The sequence below is a fragment of the Symphodus melops genome (assembly GCF_947650265.1).
Source record: "Symphodus melops genome assembly, chromosome: 8".
In the NCBI taxonomy this organism is placed as follows: Eukaryota; Metazoa; Chordata; class Actinopteri; order Labriformes; family Labridae; genus Symphodus; species Symphodus melops.
In genome coordinates this window covers 14,085,594-14,108,683 of record NC_136698.1, presented here as the reverse complement: position 1 = coordinate 14,108,683, position 23,090 = coordinate 14,085,594, and the positions used below count along the sequence as shown (strand labels likewise).

Here is a 23,090-nt window from a genome sequence, read left to right as displayed (position 1 = left end):
AGAAAAGTCCCTCAAATCTGTATTTAAACCCAGCTCTTAACATACACAAGTGCATGCTTTTCTCTTGGTAGATAGATTACCAGAAAGCGATCATCATAAACGCTCATAAAACAAATTATAAAGAATTAATGGAGGAATAATTGATTTGAGATGATTGGTGTTTCTATATGTCAGTGTATTTTGTTTTAAAGTTTATTTTAAAGTAGGCTAGATTTTTTTTTGCACACAAAAATATTTAGAAAAAAAAATAAATGATTGGCATTGGAATGTCAAGAATATTTCTATTCTTCAACATGCTTCTCTTTTTTTTTTGCTTGATTTTTATTTACTCGCTCTTAGTAATCTTACAATAAACATTTATTGTAAAACTGACAAGATGTTTTTAGATCTAAAGCATGAACCACAGTGTGTAAACATGTCATAATCTGGAAGGCTTTAAGACCATGAAGCCATCTGCAGCAGCCACAATGCAGTGTACACATGCATTTAAATAGGAAAGTTACTCTGATAGAGATGAGAGCAACACACCTTACCCACGTCAGGAATAAGGAAGCCTGCAGCTGTTCTGCCTTCATTTCTGTCAGTGTAAACTCGGTGTGAGCTGCTCCTCCTGTTTGTCTGACAAACTGTACTGTCTGTCTGTCCATCCATGCCATCTATGTGAACCTGCTCTGTCCGGGATATTCTGCTGTTTCACCGGACCTCACGTCTGTGTAATGAGTTTTATCTGGAGACGAAGCGTGAAGAAAAATGACAGCAAAAAGTGAGTAGTTAAAAAAAAAAAAAAATCAGTGTAGGTCAGAGCCTTGTTGATACTTGTCTGTGTTCATAGTGTTCTCGCACTTTATCATCAAGTTAGCCTACTGTGTTGTCATCTTCCTTTTCATTGCTATCAAAGATCCTTTTGAATACTAGCGATATGATCAGACCTGATTACAGTAGATGGGTCAGAGTTGATATGTGTTCTCTCACTGTTTACAACTGTTTACAACTGTTTACAACGCTATACTGTTCACCTATTGACAGTCATGTCAAGGAGGCCCACATGTAATACATTCAAACAGGCTGAGCAGTGTCAGTCAATTGGTAAATGACTGTTTAAATATAGAGTTTCTTGTTATGACCTCGAACACCTCTCATTTGTCTAGCTCCCAATCTGTAGCCTGTCAAACAACATTACAGAGTTGTCATGATGATGTGGACAAGCCGGCTTTCTGTGCACAACAGTGAGCTGACTTACACTTTATGATAATAAAAAAGTGTTCATTTTTGTGATATCTCTGCTGCAGGGCTCAAGTTTTTTATAAAAGCTGTTTTTACATCAAACTAAGATACAGTTTTGAAAAAGTCATACTTGCTTTTGATATGATCACAAAGGATCATCTGAAAATATGAAATGTGGCTTATAAAATGCCAGAGTTTGACCTATTCAGGAAACTAAAATGATGGAATTCACAGTTTAACATGAGAGGCTCTCCTCACAGACAGGCAACCAGTGAGGAGGTACAATATGTACAAACTGCTTCATGTGAAAGGAGTCACACAGTCGGCTCATTGAAATAAATGATGTCGTTTTGACTTTTCACATACTGCAGATTTGCAAGACTGCTATCATTTGTCACACAGAGCTTTTTTATGCTGGTAACAACTTTGATTCAAGCTTCTTGCACACACATCCTCTTCTCACTACCATGATGTCCACTGTAATGTTAGGTCTAAACTGACCTTTGACCTCTTCACAGGGATGTCACACAGGGGCAAGACATACCAGACAGTCCGGACTCCCCGAGCCGGTACGTAAACAATGTGCACATTTAGTAATTTACCAACAAACTCAATACTACTCACAGTGCTAATAACACATTTGATTACAGCAACATTGAGCCTCCACTGACACGGCCGTTAATGTATTTTCACAGGTTGTCAGTCATAAACAGTCCAGAGATGGATCCCATTATCACCGATTTCAGGTAAGTGACTGAAATGAAAGTAAATGATGGCTGCATCATTAAACAGCATATTCAGTATTGTTTTGAGAATGTATCACTACTGTTTGCCAAAGATCTGTCTCAAAATCAGGCTGGTTTCACAGACACTTTCTCTACATTTTCAAGTTCATTTCTGCAGAACAAATACAACACTGTCAACAAGTCAGTAGTTTGGGAGTGTCTGCATGTATCAGTGTCTGTGTTTCAATGGCTCTCATGATCATGTTCCTCAAACAATAGCTTTCCTTTCAGTTGGTTTCCATCTCTTGAGAATTCCCTCTTTTTTTGTTAGCAACTAGCAATTTTGTTCTTCTGTTTCAGGTTAAATCTACCCGGAAACAAAAATGGTTCAGAATCAACAAACCCATCTAATGGGTAAGTTAAAATAATGTGCTTTGTCAATGTAACAAGAGCAAACCTCTGGTTCAAGTAGCACAATCCTCTGAAACTACAAATGAATTACAGAATGGAAGATTTCCTCTTCAAAAGTTTTCACAGATTGTTTTTCTACTATGCTACAATCCCATTTGACAGTGAGTTGCTCTTAGCAGATTGCTGCTGACAGCTGACCCAAAGGGCTTCTTTACATCGTGATTGTGGAGGTACAGTTCATTAGCAGGTCAAGGCATTAACACAGATTTACAATGCTGTGAGACATGACGATTATTTACATCTTGGCTCTCTTTGTCAAGTTAACCATACATGAAATGTTATTATTGTAAAGCGTCCTTGGGGTTCAAGAAAGGTGCTATATAAATCCAAGCTATTACTGTTATTATTATGAATGTGAACAAGCTACTTATTAATAAAAATATATATTCTACAAGTATCCATAATTGGCGGTATTGACCACTTTTCTATCTGTGTATTACATTTAAAGAAACAGAGGTTATTATGGCCAAAAAAACTGGAAACAAAGGGAAAAGCTCGTTTTCTCAGGGTTCATACTTATAATGAGAAAAGTATAGCTCATATTTTATCTAACTGCCAACAGCAAAACAGAAGCAAATGAGCATAATACATTTCACCTTTCAAAGTATTAATGCATGTTTTTTTCATATATTTTTTTTTTGTGTGCGTGTTTTTATGCCTTTATTTAAAGAGGACAGTGGACAACTCCAGAAATTGGGGAGAGAGACAGAGTGGGGAATGAAATGTGGGAGAGGAGCCATAGGTCAGATTCAAACCTGTGCTGTCTGCTTACAGGACTATAGCCTCTTTACTCAGGGCACTACTAATCACTAGGCTACCGTAGGCCCTAATGCATATCTTTTATACTGTACTGTTGCATCATTCAATTCAACAGTTTCAAGTTAGCTGAGGTTAATATAAATGTATTTTCAGTGGTCATTGTTTGCTAGAGTCCTTGTTTTTGTGCAGCTAAACAAAAGGACAGCATCCCCAGGGATTGTCTAAGGAATAGTCCTATTGCCCTAAAACTTGGATAGGATTTGAAATACTCATTGCTGGTCAAAGAAAGTTGCAGATATTTCATGTAATTATATTAAGCTGAAAGCCTTCATAGTTTGAAATCACAACAATCCTTGTTTTTCTCTTTCTAAATCCAATTCTCTTCCATGAGGACAGCTGCATATCAAATCTAATTATTTCCACCTTCAACCCGTGACTCTCTGTGGAACTCACAGCACACACATGAGAAAAGGAGGCAACAATATAGATGTTTTTTTTCCGCTACAGTCTACAAAGAGTTTAACTTTCCCCATGTACTGTAGCTGTGCTGGCCAAAATACTTGAATCGTATAATTGTTTTTTTATTGGCTGCCGAGGAGGGTAAAAATATGTTAATGAGTTGAGGACTCAAGACACAAAGACACAGTCACATGGCTCTAATCTTTATGCCGTCTTCATTTAAGTGTTACGAATTACGTTTCTATGCATGTGGGGTTCGTATCTGTGCTCAACACCGTATGCAATGTTTTTGTCTGGCTCTGTCGAGGATTATTTTCAGTGTAGAATTTTGTAATTACCTATTGTCTTTTTTTGTTCACTTAAGATGTTGTTTTTCTTCCTACATTGTTCAAACAAACTAGCCAACAGTAAAGAAGTTTAGTCATAAAAAAACAAAACTATTTAATTAATTTATTAATCATATGATTGAAAGGATTTATCATCATGCAATCATTCAAAAGGTATTCTTGACAGGCATTCTTTCTTCTTTTTTTTGACCAAAAATGTATTCTTAATTGACACCAAAGTTGTTTATTGTGGCACAGATGCTGGGTGTTTGTGTAACTTCTTAGCACATAGTCTGGATTATAAGGTGCTGTTAACAAACAGCACAGGGGGCTCACAGGGCTCAGTGAACATTACAGCGTGTGCATTTCAACACACTTTTCTGACATCATCAAAATTGGGTCTTTTCATGGCAGTCGTTTTCAACTGTGATGACAAGACATAAATAGAAAGAGACCTCAAAATGATTATGTTCTATTAAAGTGAATCAGGGAGCCTTGTGTGAACTTGTGTGCACAGTGGCAGAGCCCTGAAGCTAGTAATGTGTAAATAGAGTATAATACTTATCAGTATACTGAGCATGTGTACATCTCTCTGTCACACACATCTAATGAGAGATGTAAAACTGATGAAATGCAATGCTGCTGTGTCTCTTTTCATTCATGACTTCACATCAGGCTTCTCCTGAATAAGCTGCGTATGTGTCTTCTATTCCTGTACCCTCTGTGGTCGCTGCAGCATTCAGTCTCTGCCACTGCAGCAGACTGGACCTGAGATTCTAAGTACGCACCAGCACACTGTTCAACAATCTCTTTTTTAAAAAACTACAATGGCAGACATTTTTATGACTCAATAACGGACATTAACTTGTTTTCTTGTTTCCCTTCATAAAAAAAAAAAAAAAAAAAAAGGCCATGAATAGTGGGTTCTTAAGCCCGCCCCTGACTTTGCTTTAACCAATCGCAGTTTGGACTGCAGTGTGTAGTATGATGATCGGAAGAGGTTGTCAAGCTTTTTTGCATGTGCGTACGTGTGTGTGTGTGTGTGTCTTTCGGAAGCACCACAGAAAGACAGTGTTTTCTCCCCTCATGTGTGATAGTCATCCCAATCTTATTAAGATCTGCTGTTGCTGCTGCATCCTTCCTCTCCTCCTCTTTCTCCTCCTCCTCCTCCTTATCCTCTCTTTCTCCCTCCCTCCCTCTCTACTTCATACTCTCTCTTTTTTTCAACCGCCTGCCCTTCTGCTGCTGCTTCTGCTCTTGTTGCTGCTGCTGAGACACACACCATTACACTGCACTGCTGGAAAAGCCCCAGGCTCCCAATCACTTCTGCAGTTTCCTTTTTCTCCATCTCTTTCTCCAACACACACACACTCTTTGCCAGATGAAAATGTCAGAAGAAGAAGAGACTCTGTCAAACGGGTAAGGTACTTCACACGTTTTGATGGCTTATTGTTTGGCCTCTGTAAGATGTCTTGTCAGTGTGTGTGTGTGTGTGTGAGTGGATGTTCTTGCTGTTCGACTCTCAGGCATGTGGACAAACTTGCTTGGTTTATTTTAGGAGCTGCTCTGCTCTTTTGTGTCACAGCTGAACGCTAAGAACAACTTATAGCCACTGGAACAAATGTGATGAAAGCTCATCGAACCACAGGCCGTAAAGTAATGCTTCGTCACTGTTGGAGGAGTGTGTGTGTGTGTGTGTGTGTTCTGTTTTTCATTAGCACATGGAGGGGTGTGTACATATAAAGTGGTTGTGTGCTTTGTGGCTTCATGAGTGTGTGTGTGTGTGTGTGTCTCTGTGCATCAGTGATAAGGATTGTCATTGTATAAAGCTCTCTGGAGAAATTAACTCAGAATTTCAGCTGACTTGAAGTTCAATTCAATTATAGGGACAATGCGTAGTATGGACATCGTCAACCTATTAGACTCACCTCATTGTGCCGGTCATGATGTCTTTCTTTTCTCATACAGTGGACAGTTATTCCCTTATTTAATGGACACTTTCCTTTACTGAGTGCTAATTGAGAGCATGTTCCACATATTTCTTAGACTGAGGTCTCTTTGTCTTAAAAGTGAAAACCTAACAACACTCGTGTCCTCCAATAGTTTGGACCATCTCTATTTGATTTAATCGATGACAAAATGTTGAGGTAACTGATGGTTTCCCCTTTAAAAGTTACTTATTGAGTATATCCCCTTACATGACCTTACAAATCAGGCCAACAGGAACATTTAATCAGAGTCATTTTTTTTCCTGCTGCTCACAGAGTCTGCTTCAGTCACATAAGCAAACAGCCTCTCCAAAACGCCACCCTCCTTTAACAATTATTTACATGGGCTATTTATTTATAACTTATGCTTGTCATCTCAGTCTTGCAGGTCATTTGTTTCTAGCAAGGTTCGTACAGAAAAGGGCTTAATATGGTATAAAAAAAAGTGTGTTTGCTTTAAGAGTCAAGTTTTAGTGAAAGTGCAGGAAATAATAGTCGTCCATGTCGAGTCAGCAAAAGAACAGTGCGACTATTGTGATGTTTCTTTGGGATTATCAAACACAAAAAAGATACAGTTCAAACAACATCTCTCCACTGGGTTGCTCATAAAGTTTTGTATAATTTGTAATTTGAAATTGACAGTACACTGTTGCTTGACTCATACAGATGGAAAACTGTTACAGCACAGTTCGAGAAAGCCCCTGTTTGATGTAGTCTGTGGCCTCTTTGGTCAGACATGTGACTCTGCAGCAATATCCTTGAAATCAATGACAAAAATACACTCAGTGTGCTACGTTGTTGCAGTCTACGCTTGGCATTGTCTGTATTATTTGTCACCTTTGATTTATTGTTTTTTTTATGATAGCAACTAGAAAATGTCTGAATGAGTTAACAATGTTAAATGTTATTTAAATACAATATTAGTGCTCCATTGATAATATTCATTCACAACACAATAATACTGTTCTCATAACCTTTTATTGAAGCTCATGTGAGGAGTTTTAAACTGGTTGTGAAATAGACACTTAACCCCAAATTACTACTGCTGCTTTGTCAGCGTTGTGTGAATGTTTATAAATGAGTTACTGTGACCTGTGGTATGAGAGGGTTTTGAGTAGTAAGAAGACGAGAGGTCCATTTACCATTGACCTTACCACTGCCACCAGGTAGCTGAATAAACTTGTTTTAACATCTTCCACAGCAAATATTCACAATGACTGATTAGTTTGATGGTTAAAAAAACAAGAACTTTTTTTTTAGAAAACTAGTTAAGTATTTTTTATATACTATATAAGAAAAGTATTTTTACAGGACAAAATGAGAAAAAAGATAGGGGTGCCACTTTTCCACAGGGAGTGCTGCAATCAACAAACCCAAAGTTATTCACAGGAGCTTTCAGATACATTTATCATTTGACTAGGGTTGTTTAAGTCAGTTAGCTTTAAGGTTTCTGCATAATTTTTGTCTGTGTATCTTCATTTTTTACTGGGATATGAAAAAGGATACAATTATCTTCTTTCTTTAATAGCAGTTGTCATTGTGAGTCTTGTGCTGTTATGAGGAAGCTCAGCTTGTTGCTTGTCATATGGTAAACGCAGCAGTCAGTCACCCGCATTTCATTAGCAAGAACTGCACGAGTGTGTGTGTGTGTGTGTGTGTGTGTATGTGGGTGTGTTTGCATGTGTTTTGGTGTGTTTGTGTGCGTTTGCTGCTTTATTGAGGTTGGGGTGGTAGTGTGTGTATGTGTGTGTTTGGTGCGCTTCCTCTGTGTTTGTAATAGGCAGAAGGAAGGAATACTTTGAGGATCTCCTTAATCACACCATCACGTCTTCCACTGTGGAAGCAGAGGTTGAGTTCTCAGAGGCAGACTCGTCTATAACCCAAGCCAAAGTCACCGAGGAGGTTGCCAACCACCTCGGTGGCAAGGCACCAGGGGTTGACACGTCTCTGTATCATCACATGGAGGTCTGGGACAGTGCCTCCAGACAGACCGGGGGGGTGGTCCCTCTTTTCAAGATGGGGGATCGGAGGGTGTGTTCCAACTACCGGGAAATCACACTCCTCAGCCTCCCTGGAAATGTCTATTCCATGGTACTGGAGAGGAGGAGCCTCCCATTAGTCGAACCTAACCTCAGATCCAAGAGGAACAATGTTTTCGTCCCAGCCGTGGAACACTGGATAAGCTCTATACTCTCCATCGGGTGCTTGAGGTTTCCCCAACCTATCCACATGTGCTTTGTGGACTTGGAGAAGGCATTCGACTTTTATGGACAGAATGTCTAAGTGCAGCCAGAGGCCGGAGGGGGTCTGGTTTGGGGACCATGGGATTTCGTCTCTTGTTTTTGCGGAAGATGTGGTCCTGTTGGCTTCATTGAACCTGGACCTCCAGCGCGTATTCAGGCATTTCGCAGCCGAGTGTGAGGCGGCTGGGATGAGGATCAGCACCTCTAAATCTGAGGCCATGGTTCTTGACTGGAAAAAGGTGGCTTACCCTCTCCATGTCAGTGGGGAGTCCTTGCCCCAGGCAGAGGAGTTTAAAGTATCTTGGGGTCTTGTTCACGAGTGGGAGGAGAATGGAGCGTGAGATCGACAGACACATCGGTGCAGCAATTGCAGTCATGCGGTCGCTGTATTGGTCCATCATGGTGAAGAAGGAGCTAAGCTGAAAAGCAAGGCTCTTGATTTAACAGTCAATCTTAGTTCCTTCCCTCACCTATGGTCATAAGCGTTTGGGTCTATCTGAAAGAACGTGATCTCAGATACAAGAGACTGAAAGGAGCTTCCTCTGTTAAGTGGGTAAGGAGTTCGGTCACCAGGGAGGAGTTGAGCTGCTACTCCTTCACATCGATAGGAGTCAGCTAAGGTGGCTCGGGCATCTGTTCCAGATGCCCCCTGGACGCATCCCTAGTGAGATGTTCCAGGCATGTCCCTCAAGGAGGAAGCCTCGGGGTAGACAAAGGACACACTGGAGAGACTATGTCTCTCGGCTGGCCTGGGAACGCCTTGGGGTCCCACAGGAAGAGCTGGAGAAGTTGTCTGGGGCGAGGGAAGTCTGGGCCTCTCTGCTTAGAGTGCTGCCCCCACGACCCAGCCACGGATAAGCGGAAGAAAATGGATTGATGGATGGACAGCAAAATATATCAACACAACAATAATATAGAAGTTAGAGGGGTAAAGCCATACTGCATTTTAAAGAATCCAGATTTTTCTTTCATGTCAATTGAATGACATTGCAAAAAAATAACAATATTATAAAAGCAAATAACTGAGTCTCTTAAACAAAAAGACAAGTCTGAATCCAAATGAGGGAAACTAATCAGCCTTTCAGATACATCAATTCAACTTATTCTCTCAGCTCATTACACTGAAAGTTAATGTGTTCTTTACATGCTGTTCTCTCCAAGACACTGAGAAATAAAACCTACATCTAAGCAGATCCATTATCAGTCACACTGAGTGAGATCAAAGAGGATGGCAGCTGTTGAAGAAGGAAGGATTCTGTCATGACTTGTGCTTTATTTGGTCATGCGCTAAGCTTGTTGTGTAATGGTCATGTGCCCTATAACATCAATAAAACACAGCTAAAGTAGAAACAAACAATTTCAAGCAGCAACATCATCTGTTCCTCGATTGAAGTGTTCAAGACTGGTCAATAAGTCTGCAGTTCTTAAAGTTCATGGTAAGGTTGTGATTTTTTGTAATGGAGCTGATTCCCTCTGTAATGCGCAGTGCAAAGCAAACAGAAGTAACCCCAACAGCATAAGCACTCATGTTGCATGTTGCTTAAATCATCTAACTTAAACGGGGTGAATTGCGGTGAAAGAGTATGTGAACCGAACACTCACAAGAACTTTTTGTGACTTCCTTTGTGGCTGTAAATGAGAACGGGGTCACTGCAGTAAAGAAGAGAGAGAAAGAGAGAGAGAGAGACTGTAGATGGGGGAAGTTAGCAGGACTTCAGAAAGTTGATGGAAACTTTTTGACACTTCAAATATGACTCATCCTAACCTAGTATCCTTATCCGGTTCTATACTATGAAATAGTCATTAACTTGACTTATCCACTACAAATTAATCAAACACGATGTCCCTTCCAATAAAAGCTGATATTTCAAATTTTATTCATTTTTCACTTCAGTGTGTGAATTTTAACATAAAAAGACAGACCTTCTCCTAACCCAGCTTGCCTTTTTTTTTTTCTTTCTCGATGAAACACACTGTCCGTCCTCATCCAGATGTTTTTTTGATTTGTCATACAGGTGCTTGCGGTCAGACCTGTCGCTGGCTCTGGAGGACTGCATGTCTGCCTTGGATCTGTTCCTCAGAAACCAGTTTGAGGAGGCACAGGCCCAGCTCAAATGCAGGTAGGAAAACAACCTCATGCTAATATAGTTGCTGATCTCAGCTCTGTCAGGAGCCCTGAAACTCCTGCTTTGTGCTTTCATGGACAAGTTAAATTAAACAACAGACAAAAGAAATGGGGTTTTACATGATTTTAAAAACTGTCGTTAAATGTCTGGTATTTACGCTAATGCATGTGTCTGGGTCATTAGGCTTACTTGCCTGTAATATAATGACACGTATTCTTTGCCAAAGCATTATGACTGTAACATCATTTTGATGCTAGTTTAGAAATGTAAGCATGCTTACACCCTAAACCAAGGAGGAAATACCAACTATACATCAGCATATTAGGTAAGTGTTTGTGGTCATCTTAGGATACCGACGTAAGCTAACTCTGAGCCTGACGAGAGGCATAATGCAGTGCTGTCATTCATGTTCACGGGAGGTCCTGAACTTTTCATTTTTTACTAAGATAGCTCCCCTTGGACAGAACCTATTGATAAAAGAAAATGTTTGTACACAAGTAGCTTATACCTGTTTTACATCAACAAGATAGCATAGTCATTTTGTTCATGTAGCCACTGTAACTTCGCTAACTGTTGCTTGTAAGTAATACAACAAAAAGAGTAACGTATACATCACTATTTTGTAAAACGTTTTGAATTAGCCAGTAGCCTAATGGTTAGTGCACGTGCCCCATGTATGAAGGCTGTGGTCCTACCGGCAGGCGGACCGGGCTTGTGTTTCACCTCCAGCTCTTTCCTGCATGTGATTTTTCACTCTGTCTCTACCTGGAAAGACGTTTAAAAAACAAGACTAACAACAGATATATACAGCACCCTAACTGAGCTTCCTGATGTTTTGGTTTTCTTGGTTGTTTTTACTTCACTGGTATTCATCATGTGTCAAGGTTATATTCAGGATGAAAGTATCTTTCTGTTGCTTTTGTTTTGATGATGATTCGGCACAGCCCTTATCTGTTGCTGTATTGCCTTTGTTGATTTATCTCATATGTCCACAGCTAATATATTAAATTTTCCTGTTAGGAGTGTATGCTCTTCTTAAAGGAACCTTATTGGCTCCATAAAAAAGTATTGCTATAATTTATGATGTTAGATTTACGACAACATTTTAACATTTTAGATTCCAATATGAGAACTGGTCGACAATAAATCAATGTAATGTTTAATCCTGAGTCCTTTGCACAGATAGAAGCAGAGATTGTCACTCTAGAGATTTGCTGTTGAAGCTTGAGGATTTGAATTATAAAAAGCTTTACTTGACTGACAAGTTATTTTGAGTCTCAAATACACACTCCCTTTTAGAGCTTTACATGCCACATCTTCTTTAGTACACTGTCACTGTGTCATCAAGTTACTCTATTATCCATGCGCATTCTCTCCCTCTATTATCAGAGGGTTCATCACAGCTTTGCTTTTATTCTCCCATCTCTTTTTCTTCTTTTGAGGCTGTGGGCCACTCCTTGGCCCCAGTTTCATCTTATCAGTGCTGGTTTACACCCATACTGGAGACAGTCTGTACTTTCTTTACGTACCTATACAGCTTGATTAGAAACCATAGTACGTTTTACATTTAACCTTTTCATGCATACTGGTCACTAGTGGACAGCAGGTCAAAACTGTTTTCTGCTCTATATGCATTAGTTTTGATTGAATGGTTTCACATTGGCCTCTTTAGTTGTCATCAGCAAGTCCTCCAATACACTCCCATTCCCAAGACAGTAAATGTACCATTTCTTCAAAATCAAGATGGTCGACGGAAAAACCCCCATTGCCATGTGGCTCAGGAATATCCTTTCAATCCCAGTGTCCTAGAGACCCTTGGAAATCTTTCTATCATCAAGTAACAACAAAGGAAAAATATTATTGTCCAAATTCTCAAGTATTGATTTTAGGAAAAATGTAGGCTCACTTGTCAACTAAGTTGGACATCATGCATTGATGGCTATGTTTCAAATACAATTATTAGTAATTCTGAGACTTAGCTGATCTTAAAAACATCTGATGTCGAGTTAAAAAAAAACTACTCTGGAGGTTTCAGTCAATGTGTTTCTATCAATAATACCACACAATGGGAAAAAAACATGTAACACCCTTGCTGCTGCTACCTGAAACTTGGCAGTCTGGCCCCTCTTCAACTCTCCCATGTCCTTCCTTCACTTCAGGCTTTCTATCTTTTCCTTTTCAACTTGCTGGCGTACCTGAACATAAAGGAGTGGCAAATATGAACATGTTTGTAGCACTGATGGTTGTGTTTTTGCATGCAGGAGGAGGACTGAAAGAATGTCAGCAGAAGTTACAGATTTAAACTCAAGATGTAAGATTGGTCCATTATGTTTTACTGTGATGTGGGCTGGATTGTTGTCTCTACATACTTAACTGTACTTGAATGGTAAGCAGAAGTTTTTTTGTGAAAGAAAAAGTTGGTTTCATTTCTTACAAGTTGCCAAACAACCAATGCTTTCTTTCTACAAGCTATTCCTGCAGTTCTGAGACAGTAAGACAGCAGTCAGATTAAAGTGTTTACATTGAAACACAGCACTTGACATCTAAAACAAGCAGGGCTTATGTTTCATTTTTGAACCCAATAACACCTACCTCTTCTGATTTTTCTGATCAATTGTGCTCTGAAAAGGGAGTTTGAGGCATCAGTCCTAAGTAATACTTTGTAACCTGTGACAACATGTCCTTTTTGTGAGAAGGCCAAAACAATATTTCAGAGAGCTTTCATTATAGTTAGATATCATACATGCATTATTTTACCCCTAAATTCCTGTAAATGGTCAGTGGCATTTGGAGTCTATCCCTGCATTAGAGATAGAGGGTTAGCCATTGTAGCTTCATAACCTGCCAATTGATTATTCGTTCCTCAGTCAGGATTCAACAGGCTTAGTGTTATTTGTCAGCTATCTGTTCAAACACGCCACCAGATAAACTATAGCCATAACAGTGCAATTTTTTTTTCTGCCATCATGCTCTGTTCCTTACCGCTGTAACAGGGAGGGGGTGCAAGAGGTCTGTTTTGTTTTGTGCTCTTCATGTATGTACAGCACTTTGTCACAGCTACGGCTGTTTAAAGTGCTTTATAAGAAGTTGAGTTGAGAGTTGAGAGGTCAAACTTCAGTATCAGACTGAAGTGGGCTATAAAGTTCAAAATGTCCGTCTAATTTTGGAACTTATTTGCTTAATTTCTGCAACTTTCCAACTCAGAAACAGACAAAAACAAACTGCTTTGCGTGTACCGATTCTCTTGCCCTTTTTTTACTTCCTGACTGAGACTTACATGTGAGGAACTGACTCAAAGGCGTTGATCCGCAAGTAATTTGGAAGAATGTACAAAACAGATCTTTCATTGCACGGCAGAATTTCTTGTCAAAATGTTGTGGGAAACCCACTGTGAGCAGAGGGAAGACCTTTTTTGGTGATTGAAAAATACCTTAGGGCTATTGTGAAATAATTGATCATTTCAGCCACTTTCAACACATCTACGAGCAATTTGATTTACCTAACAGCTTCATCCTAAGAGGTTTGAGTTTGTGCTATTGTTTTACATAAGTCTGGCAGGAAAATCTCTCCGCTTTTATAAAAGTATCTCCGCCTTCATTAGCTCTTAAATATAACTTCCTGGTTGGTGCGAAGTTGTTGTTGTTGTTTCCTGATTTTTCAGTGGATTCAGTAGTAGAGAAAGTTACGCTCTCTGTTATAAATATCTTTATGTCTCGATGCAAATGTACGACACTGACAAGATGACAGCCACACAGATTATGGTACTTTAATCTCTGTCTGCTTCTCCTTCTCTTCACTGAATCTAAAGCATTCTCTTCTTTATCAATTGTGCAATCCTTAAAGCCAAGTTCACATGCATTATTATGTGAAAACTATGTTTCCAGGTTCTGTAGTATTGTGGCGGCTGGTCACATGAGTCAGTTTGTGGCGAACACCAGTGGCATGTCAGACATGCAGACTGGCAGCATTCCTCACTACACTCCTCTGCCTGTATGACTGAAAGTGAGCATGTGTGTAATATATGAACACACACACAGAACATGAACAAACGTAACCCATGTAATTCAACAGTAGTTGGACAGAATATTAATGACACTGCACCATGTTGTTGTTGTTGTTGTTTTTTTCTTTGCTTAGCTTGAGTTTTTATAGATAAAAGATATAGTTAGATAACTAGAAGAGCCGCCTGTTTTGACTGGAGCAACAAGTCAATCCACTGGAAGAAATGTGTGTGTGAGACACGTGTCATCCCTTTAAATACCTGCAAGAATTCTGTCAAACTTGGGGCGTAACATGACACACCAAGAACCGCAGGATAATGAATATACACTAACCGTTTTTTTTGTTGTTGTTTTTTTAATATCCTTTACTTTCATTCTGTCCCTCATGAAATAACTATAACTGTGTGAATCTTTAACTCCATTATTAGAAACCAAAAGCAGTATTTTATATTTCATGTGAATCAAAGGCGTGCTTTCTGTTTCACAGAACCAAAGACAGCATGTATCACGCTCTCACCTATGCCACCATCCTGGAGATGCAAGCCATGATGACGTTTGACCCCCATCACATTCTGGCTGCAGGAAACACTATGAAAGAGGCCCAGGCTCTCTGTCAGCGGTAAGACCCTCCAAAAACACCAGGGGGAAATGTAAACCCAACAGTTATTTTTAAAACAATTTATAAGAGATAGATTTAATGTAATTAAAATGTATCCATAAGAGCTTTTTGGAACGTAGCATTAGACATTCAGATACACAACATATGATACTGTTTCCTATTAGAAACAGCATGCCAAAAGCAGAGTGCATGCTGGGATCATTGAAGCACCCGAGCCAAAAAAATGCCACAGCAGTGTGTGAATATTTGTCCTGGAGCCACTGTGACAGTGTGTCATGATTCAGACTTATTAGCTAAACCTCAAAGGCACATTTCTTCAGCAGACTGTCACAGATCAGTGTTTTGGCTACACTTACAGTATGCTTTCTACATTTTGTGTCTGATTATTGGGAAGTATAATGCATACTCAGCATCATAAGGTAACTTCAGCCTGCTGCATATCAGCATCCTGTCTCTACTGGAAAGAGGCTGACTCACTGATTTCAATAGAAACAAGACAAGCAAAGAAATGCAGGCCATGAGTGCTGCGGAAAGACAATCCTGGCTATTTAACAAAGTCTTTTATATTAGACAGCTCTGAGAAGATGATACAGAAAAATGATACAGAAATAAAAACAGTGTTTCTCCATATCCTGATCCTTAAACTTTAAAACCACTGTTTTTCTGTTCATCTGATTGTCCCCATTGTGTGTAAGTTTATGTTCCTATAATGAATGCCATTTTAAAACTTACTACTAACTACAATGCTATATTTGCAATGTCAGCACCATTGCTTGGTCTTTATATTTGAAGGTGGGGTAACGTCTTCATTGTCACTGCCCTAATTCTGTCCCGTTTTTTTTTCCTGTATTCCCTCCCTGTCTTGATTTTAAATGCCCCTCGTCTTAAAATAGAAATAGTCTGTAATTACTAAATAATAATAAAATTGTTTTTATTTAATCAGGCATCGCAGGAAGTCCACCTTCTCCAAGAACTTCACAGAAGGTCAGTCAAGTCTTTTATTGACAATATGAGCAGAGTTACTGTTTTTAAAGCAGCAGGTTTTAGAATTTAGGAGGCAGATGTCGATGTTTGGTTCGAGAGTTAACGCCTGTGAATGCTTGAACTATTTAAAATCGTTGCCTCTGTTTGTCAGTGTGCTAATGTCAAATATGTTATTCACATGTTTTGATTTGTTTGTGTGCATATGTGTATTCTGTCTGTCATAATGATGTGACTAAATGTAACAGTGTGAATATATATATATTTTTTATGTCAGAGGAGCTCCATGCAGAGGTGTGCTTTGCAGAGTGTCTCCTGCAGAGGGCAGCACTCACTTTCCTTCAGGTCAGGAGACAGCCTGCTACGTAATCTGTCACAGCTAACTTTCTATTTCTATATTTATAATAAAAAATAACTCTGCTTCCTTTTCACTCTCTTTCCAGGATGAAAACATGATCAGTTTCATCAAAGGGGGAATCAAAGTGAGGAATAGCTACCAGACATACAAGTGAGAGCTCAATCTTGTCATGTTGTGTTTTCATCAGTTGAATTTTACTGCCTTTTTCCGTTCTCCTTTTTGAATTCAGCAATTCATTTAAATGCATCTTCTGTGTTTCTCACAGAGAACTTCACACAGTCCTCCAGTCCGCTGGATACATTCACGGGGACAACCACGGCCATTTTGAAGGTGGTGTGAAACTAGGAGTAGGAGCTTTTAATCTCGTAAGTTGACAGATAAATACATGCATTTGTAAAAAAGATAAATGAATGTATCTGAATGGGATTTTGTTGGTTAAAAGAAGAATAAAAGATAGTCCATTTCACACATCCAGAATAAATACTGTAATTTGTAAATAAGTGATTTACTTTTTGTATATGCAGTGTGAACTTGTTTTTTTAGAAAACCTCTGTGATTAAAGGGCCACCCATGGCTCTTATACAGTATAAAATGCAAGATCCTTCCCTTGTTATAAGAAGAAAAGAAATCCTGATGTAACTTTGCAGTTAGCCTTTTTAGCCCATTTCTTGTCCACCCTCTGCAGATGATCTCCATGTTGCCCACACGGACGCTCAAGCTGCTGGAGTTTGTCGGTTTCTCTGGTAACAAGGTTAGTTATGCCAGTGAGCAAGAGCCAGTAATGTCTTACAGAAGCGAGCGCTGATAGGACTCAGGGTGGATACACGTTTGAATGGATTGTCCTGTGCTGTGCACAGTAATGTAGCGCGATTGCAGTTTCGCTGGTTGACTAGTTCACAGTTAATATTGCCTAAAATTAGTTGAAAATCTCAGTTGACAGAAGTGAACCTGACACGTTTAGTGAAAACATGACATGAAACTTCTTCAACTGTAAAGATTGACGGTTAAATGACTAAGCTGATTCTTTGATCATAGAGTTTGAATTCATGATTCAATTTCTGAATTTTTGATTCTGTTTTTGAATTAGTACGTACTTCAGGATCTACTCCAGTCATCTGAGAGACTGACTGAGTTTCTTTCTGCTTCATTTGGCATTCAACTGACTTAAAGAGCTATTCTTAGCACTTGACTGATTAGTTTTTTCCCCCCACCTCTGATAGAAATTAACGACCGATCCTTTTCTCTCTATCATGAGGTCTGTTTATTACTGTTATAAAAATTTAAAAAGTAGTTTCATTTAATCATTCTTTGTCTAGCAATTTTGTATTTTAGAACCTGTTGACAAAATAATAATAAAAAAGTGATGTAAAACAACAACTTTTCTTTTAGTTGCAAAACAGTGAAATGTAATTCTTAAAATCTGGAGCTCAGAGTAATACAAGTAACCTTCACAGTGTGAACTTTCATATCATGACCTGCATATCTTTCATCTGTTCTCTTGTAAATCTGCACACATTTTACTTTTCTGTGTTCAAATGAGATGCGTTAAAAGGATCAAGTGAACATACTGTATAGATTCTTTTGGTCCTTCAACAGAAAGGAAAAATTATAAAAAGCTGTTCTTATTGTGCGTTCCAGCTCATGTGTGCACAACTATATGTGTTTATTTCTGTTTGTTGATCCAGGAGTTTGGTCTGCAGCAGTTACAAGACGGCTCCGCAGAAGGCACATTCAGATCTTTCCTATGTAACATGCTGCTGCTGTGTTATCATACCTTCATGAGTTTTATACTTGGTGAGAAACGTCTCACACACACACGCTCTCACACACGATCCTGTACACATTCAGTGACAGCTGCGAGAAACCACGAAAACAGACACGCTTAACTGTGTTTTTTCTTCTGTGACAGGCACAGGAGAGGGCGATGTCGAAGATGCAGAGAAACTGCTGCAGCCATATCTCAAAAAATATCCCAAGGTTTGGCAGTGTTAAGAGCTGTGTTATCAAAATAAAAAAGAGTCATACAATGTGAAGTGTTTAAACGTACTGTGGGCTTTTGTTTTTTCCAGGGATCCATCTTTCTGTTCTTCGCTGGTCGAATCGAGGAGATTAAAGGAAACCTAGATGCTGTAAGTGATTCTGTTGACCCCTTAAAATAAAGAAAGAAAAAAAAGACGCATTTTGTCAAGATACAGCTGAACTATAATTAAAATAAAGACAACAATGAAGTTGATTCTTCATTTAATAACATAAAATCCATATAAATAAAACCCTATTTCTGTACAAAGTTACTCAGCACATGTTGACATCCCTGAATATGGTTTAAAAGGTTACATTCTCTGTGGTTTGTGTGCTTCCAGGCTATCAAGCGATTTGAGGAGTGCTGCGAGGCTCAGCAGCAGTGGAAGCAGTTCCACCACATGTGTTACTGGGAGCTCATGTGGTGCTTCACATACAAGAGGCACTGGAAGATGGCCTACTTCTACGCTGACCTGCTCAGCAAAGAAAACTCCTGGTCTAAGGTGGGCTACAGAAGAGATAGATTTAAACATGTCCTGGCCACATAATGAGGCAAACCAAATTAGGCAGAAGACTGGGTACTTTCCTCATAACCTCACAAATGGGTGACTCAGAGTTGAGTCACCTTTTTGTAGTGAAATTGGAAAATGTTTAAGAAATTCCTGACATAACCACAGATACTTAAAGACACTCAAGTCAGTGAAGCTGAGGTGAAAAATGAAAACTCAAACCATATATTTATTTGTTTGAAACATTTTTTAGATTCCTGAAATTCCGTTCAAGTAATTGCTTTAAATAAAATGTGATTTCTCGCTTCTCAGTTTGTAGAGAAACAACACTAATAAAATCAACTCAAGATTGGGCAAATTAAAGCAGTTGTGTTTATGACACAACAGCATTCCCATGTTATATTTCAGTGCATTTCTTATGTTGTAGTAGTAAGTAACCTCCTCTCTGTTATATTTGTTTACCTGATAGGCACTATGTGTGAGATAAAATGTATTAAATGTTTGCAACGGTGAAAATAAGAATTAATTACTATTTATGCCACTTAAAAGGACAGGAAGCTTGGTTAGATCTTAAAAACCTAACCCCATTTTGCTGCCCTGCTCTGACCCTCTCGTTTTTGTTTCTTCATCTTAAAAAAAAGATGGCATTACAGTAATAAACCTGTTTTCCCCTCCTTTAGGCTACCTATGCGTATATGAAAGCAGCCTACCTCAGCATGCTGACTGCAGATGATTGCCTAACCTTCGGGGAGACTGCGATCACTCTGTTCAGGTATGAAGTAAGAGCTGAGGCATGACAGCAGCGGACATGATTCACAGTGATACTGTGATATCATCTTTTTGATCATCTCTTGAAGTACTCGGGTAAAGGGAATAGGAGCTAATGTATTATTATAGACAGTGTTATGTCTACCAGGCAGTAGGCAGTTGAATCAATAAAAATAAGTGAACGTTGATGTTTCTTTTGAACACTTTCAGATGTGAATGGCCATAATTGTTGTGTCACAAGTTTTCTTAATAACACTGATGTTTGCACTTCATCGTATTTCAGGCAGGTCCCTGGGCTGAAGCAGAAAATAGCAGGGAAGTCTTTACCAACAGAGAAGTTTGCTATCAGGAAAGCACGTCGCTACCTTGCAGAAAACCCCATTCCTCTCCCTGCTCCTCCGCTGGTCAGTATTGATGAGGCTATTTGACATATCACCCTGCTTTACTTGAAGCATAAGAATGACTGAATGTTTTAGGGTTGTCTGTTTAGGGATATTCCAATAACTGCTGTTTTCTTATAGATAGTAATATAAATGAACATTTTCTGTTCACCTGTATCAATAACAATTCTCTTTCTTTTCTATGTAAATTCTAGGAGATGATGTACATCTGGAACGGTTATACAGTCATTGGCAAACACAGAGACTTGACAGAGGGGATGCTTAAAACACTGGAAGAGGCCCAGGCTAAACTTGAGAGCAGTATGCAAAATTATCTCAAATTATTTATTTTGCAAAAGGATGATTGTAATGTATAATATTCATAGTTTATACTATATTTCTTTAATTATTTTTTTTTTAAGGCAGATTGCATTTTAGAGGCTGCACTAATGCAAAATGTATCGTGAGCACTTTAGATAATTATTTGGTATATACTGTAAGTAACTACATACTGTCCTGTTGCCCATGTTTTCAGGGAATGAGTACTCCATAGATGATCAGTGTCTTCTGAGTCTCTTGAAGGGACTGTGTCTCAAACACCTGGGGCACCAAGAAGAGGCTGAACACTACTTTACTCTGGTCCTCTGCAAGTAAGCCTCTCTCAGTAACATGCACATATTTATACAGTATCTGTGTGCCATCATGTTTGTTTCACTTTCTCTGGTTAAATACGAATAAGTCTTTGTTTTTACTGACTACACATCCACATGTACTTCAAGACTTTTTTCCACATTAATTACAGTGAGAGTCAGATTAAGTATGACCATTACCTGGTTCCTAATGCGCTGCTGGAGCACGGCCTGCTGTGTCTGGAGAATGGCAGAAAAGATGAAGCTATCAAACTGCTTGAAGCAGCAAAGTAAGTATTCTACAAGCAGAAAAAAACAGGATGTAAAGCTGCGACTTTTTGATTAAACAACAATGATAAGTTAAATCAATAGTGACTTTTGCTTTTTGCTGCGTTTCAGGCAAAATTACAAAAACTACTCGATGGAATCTCGGACACACTTCCGTATTCAGGCTGCTCTGCTCAAAGCAAAGGCTATAGGGGAGAATGGCAACCACGTTCCCTCCAGCCCGTAACAGAGATGGGCACAGCCTCTCAGCACGGCCAAGCCCAGCCCTACCCATCTCAACTGATGATTTTTCTGTTATGTTTCTTTCTTTCTTTTTTTTTCTTTTTTCTTTTTTTTCACATCAGGAGATTAGAGGAACAGGGATGGGTGGGGTTATTTGTTTGTGGGCCACCCTTACACGGGACTGCAGCTCTAAGTGACCTTTGGATGGGTTTAAAAAGCCTTCCTCCAGAGTGAAAGTATGAACTCCTCTTCCTTTTATATTGAGGACAGTCAAGTTGAGAAATGAACCTATATTTATGAAACATTGCTTTAGCAGGATGGGTTGTCTAACACCATGACCATGCATAAGAGGCACACCTTATAAGGTAGAAAACAAGGTTTAATTGATTAGTATAGGATGCAAATTACTTCAGCTTCTGGTCCAGAACAAGATTAAGCTGATTCCATAGTGGTAGGCTTGGATCTGGTGGAGCCAGAGCACCAACTGTCCCCCATAGAATTACTGACATAAAGTCCCTGTGGCCAGCATTTGAATATTTTGTTACCTTCCCACTTCTTATAATCAAATCTAAATTAGAGATAATACATGAATTGATTTAAGGTGAAGAATGATACATATGTATGTGTTGACATCATCATCAGGTGTAACTTAAATGTTGTGACTTGCCTATTTTGAGATCAAACCCACTTTGATTGAATTAGATGTACATGTAGTGTCAGTGTTGGTTTCACTTTTACACAGTGAAAGTTTTTAGTTTATAGAGTGCCTCAGAGTGAAAATTTTATTTTGAATATTATTATTTTCCTGAAAATGTTTCAAACATGACACAAATTTGAAAGAAAGAAATGATCACATCTGTTATGATGGTGTATTTTATTTACAGTTTTGTATAAAGCAACAAAAAAAAAGCACGGAAGAGCTTGGCAAAAAGTCTCCAGAATTAACAATTTTAGTTACAGGTTATAAACCGTAAATGGCATCTATTACAAAAATGGTCCTGTTATAAGAGGACAGATGAATGTGTCTTTTAGAAAGGCAAACTCCCTTCTTTTCTCCTCCTGGTGTGTGGGACAGACTCCAACAGTACTTGAGCCCGAACAAACAGGCCATTCAGGCAGAGCTGCAAAGGACTGTGAGCGTGTCTGCCTGTTGCATCTTTAGTGAGTGAAGAAGCTCTGAATGGTACCCACCAATTCTTCCTGCTTTGAGAACTTCCTCTGCTGCTCCTGTTTGAACTCTGCTTGAAAACAACAACCTGCAGAAGGACTTGAATTTCATAACCACGATCCTGTCATATAATAATCTGTATATCAACAAATTCTTGCAATGATTGGCATGACAACAAGGGGTCACCTCTAATTGTGTTGGTGGTGACGTTATTTGAAGGGCTGTGTCTAAGCAACAGTGTCAAAAGAGTAGGTACCCAGATGGTGTCTCAAGTTTTGCAATTAGACCCCTGCTTATTTATTCATTAGATTAAGGGTTAGGATTCAGCAGGATGACTAGGAGTAAATTTTAGTGTTTCGTGGTGGAGGAAATGTACTTTGAAATTGCTTTAAAAGCAACCACTCAAGTTTATTCCAGTGACATAGCAAATTTTATTATCTAGTAATTAAATGGCCAATAGCTTTTTTTCCCCTTTTGGTTTATGTTTTTATCTAAAAGGTATTTAAAAAAAAAAAAAAAAAAGATTAAGTGGCATTGTGATGTTTACAATCAGAATATTCTGCAGGGCAAGGCTTCCACTGACTAGAATGACATTCCTGTACATACTGAATGTTTCTATTGTAATTTAAGATAAAATTATGAAACGCTTCTAAACGACACACTTTCTGTAGTCATTTTTGTACAAAAAACCGAACAAGACAATACACTTGTGATTTAATCTGATTTAAAGCCCACAGTAAGATCCTCATTTTATGTGACTGCGGAGGGCAATGACAGCGACAAATATTATAGCAAATGATGTCACAAATGTAATTTTTTTTTTTTTT

At 38.9% G+C, this 23,090-nt stretch overlaps 1 protein-coding gene and 1 long non-coding RNA gene across 3 annotated transcripts; one reads left to right on the top strand and one right to left on the bottom strand.

Moving 5' to 3' along the window:
- The first annotated feature begins 499 nt into the window (after window positions 1-499).
- Window positions 500-22,922, top strand: ttc39a (tetratricopeptide repeat domain 39A). Of its 2 annotated transcripts, XM_079349936.1 has the most exons (21): window positions 500-763; window positions 1,743-1,793; window positions 1,920-1,970; window positions 2,310-2,363; window positions 10,211-10,315; window positions 14,810-14,941; window positions 15,885-15,925; window positions 16,200-16,267; window positions 16,366-16,430; window positions 16,546-16,645; window positions 16,966-17,031; window positions 17,966-18,074; window positions 18,190-18,257; window positions 18,350-18,409; window positions 18,641-18,802; window positions 19,489-19,580; window positions 19,860-19,980; window positions 20,172-20,277; window positions 20,492-20,606; window positions 20,759-20,875; window positions 20,985-22,922. In XM_079349936.1, the coding sequence occupies exons 1-21, from the start codon at window positions 717-719 to the stop codon at window positions 21,097-21,099; spliced, it is 1,845 nt and encodes a 614-aa protein (XP_079206062.1). In that variant the 5' UTR covers window positions 500-716; the 3' UTR covers window positions 21,100-22,922. The 2 variants fall into 2 exon arrangements, with proteins under 2 accessions (XP_079206062.1, XP_079206063.1); XM_079349937.1 differs by lacking the exons at window positions 500-763; window positions 1,743-1,793; window positions 1,920-1,970; window positions 2,310-2,363 and adding an exon at window positions 4,985-5,383.
- Window positions 19,581-22,376, bottom strand: LOC306827858. Its single transcript, XR_013779682.1, has 4 exons — window positions 22,287-22,376; window positions 20,787-20,825; window positions 20,469-20,600; window positions 19,581-19,667 (listed from the first exon to the last, which is right to left on the bottom strand). It is a non-coding gene; the product is annotated as an uncharacterized lncRNA (long non-coding RNA).
- Window positions 22,923-23,090: the final 168 nt, after the last annotated feature.

Bases quoted from the DNA above. Each gene is read 5' to 3' on its own strand.
- ttc39a (XM_079349936.1), top strand. From the start codon at position 717: ATGAGTTTTATCTGGAGACGAAGCGTGAAGAAAAATGACAGCAAAAA. The intron at 15,926-16,199 runs GTCAGTCAAGTC...TTTTTATGTCAG, and splicing joins CTCCAAGAACTTCACAGAAG to AGGAGCTCCATGCAGAGGTG. The intron at 18,075-18,189 runs GTGAGAAACGTC...CTTCTGTGACAG, and splicing joins CTTCATGAGTTTTATACTTG to GCACAGGAGAGGGCGATGTC.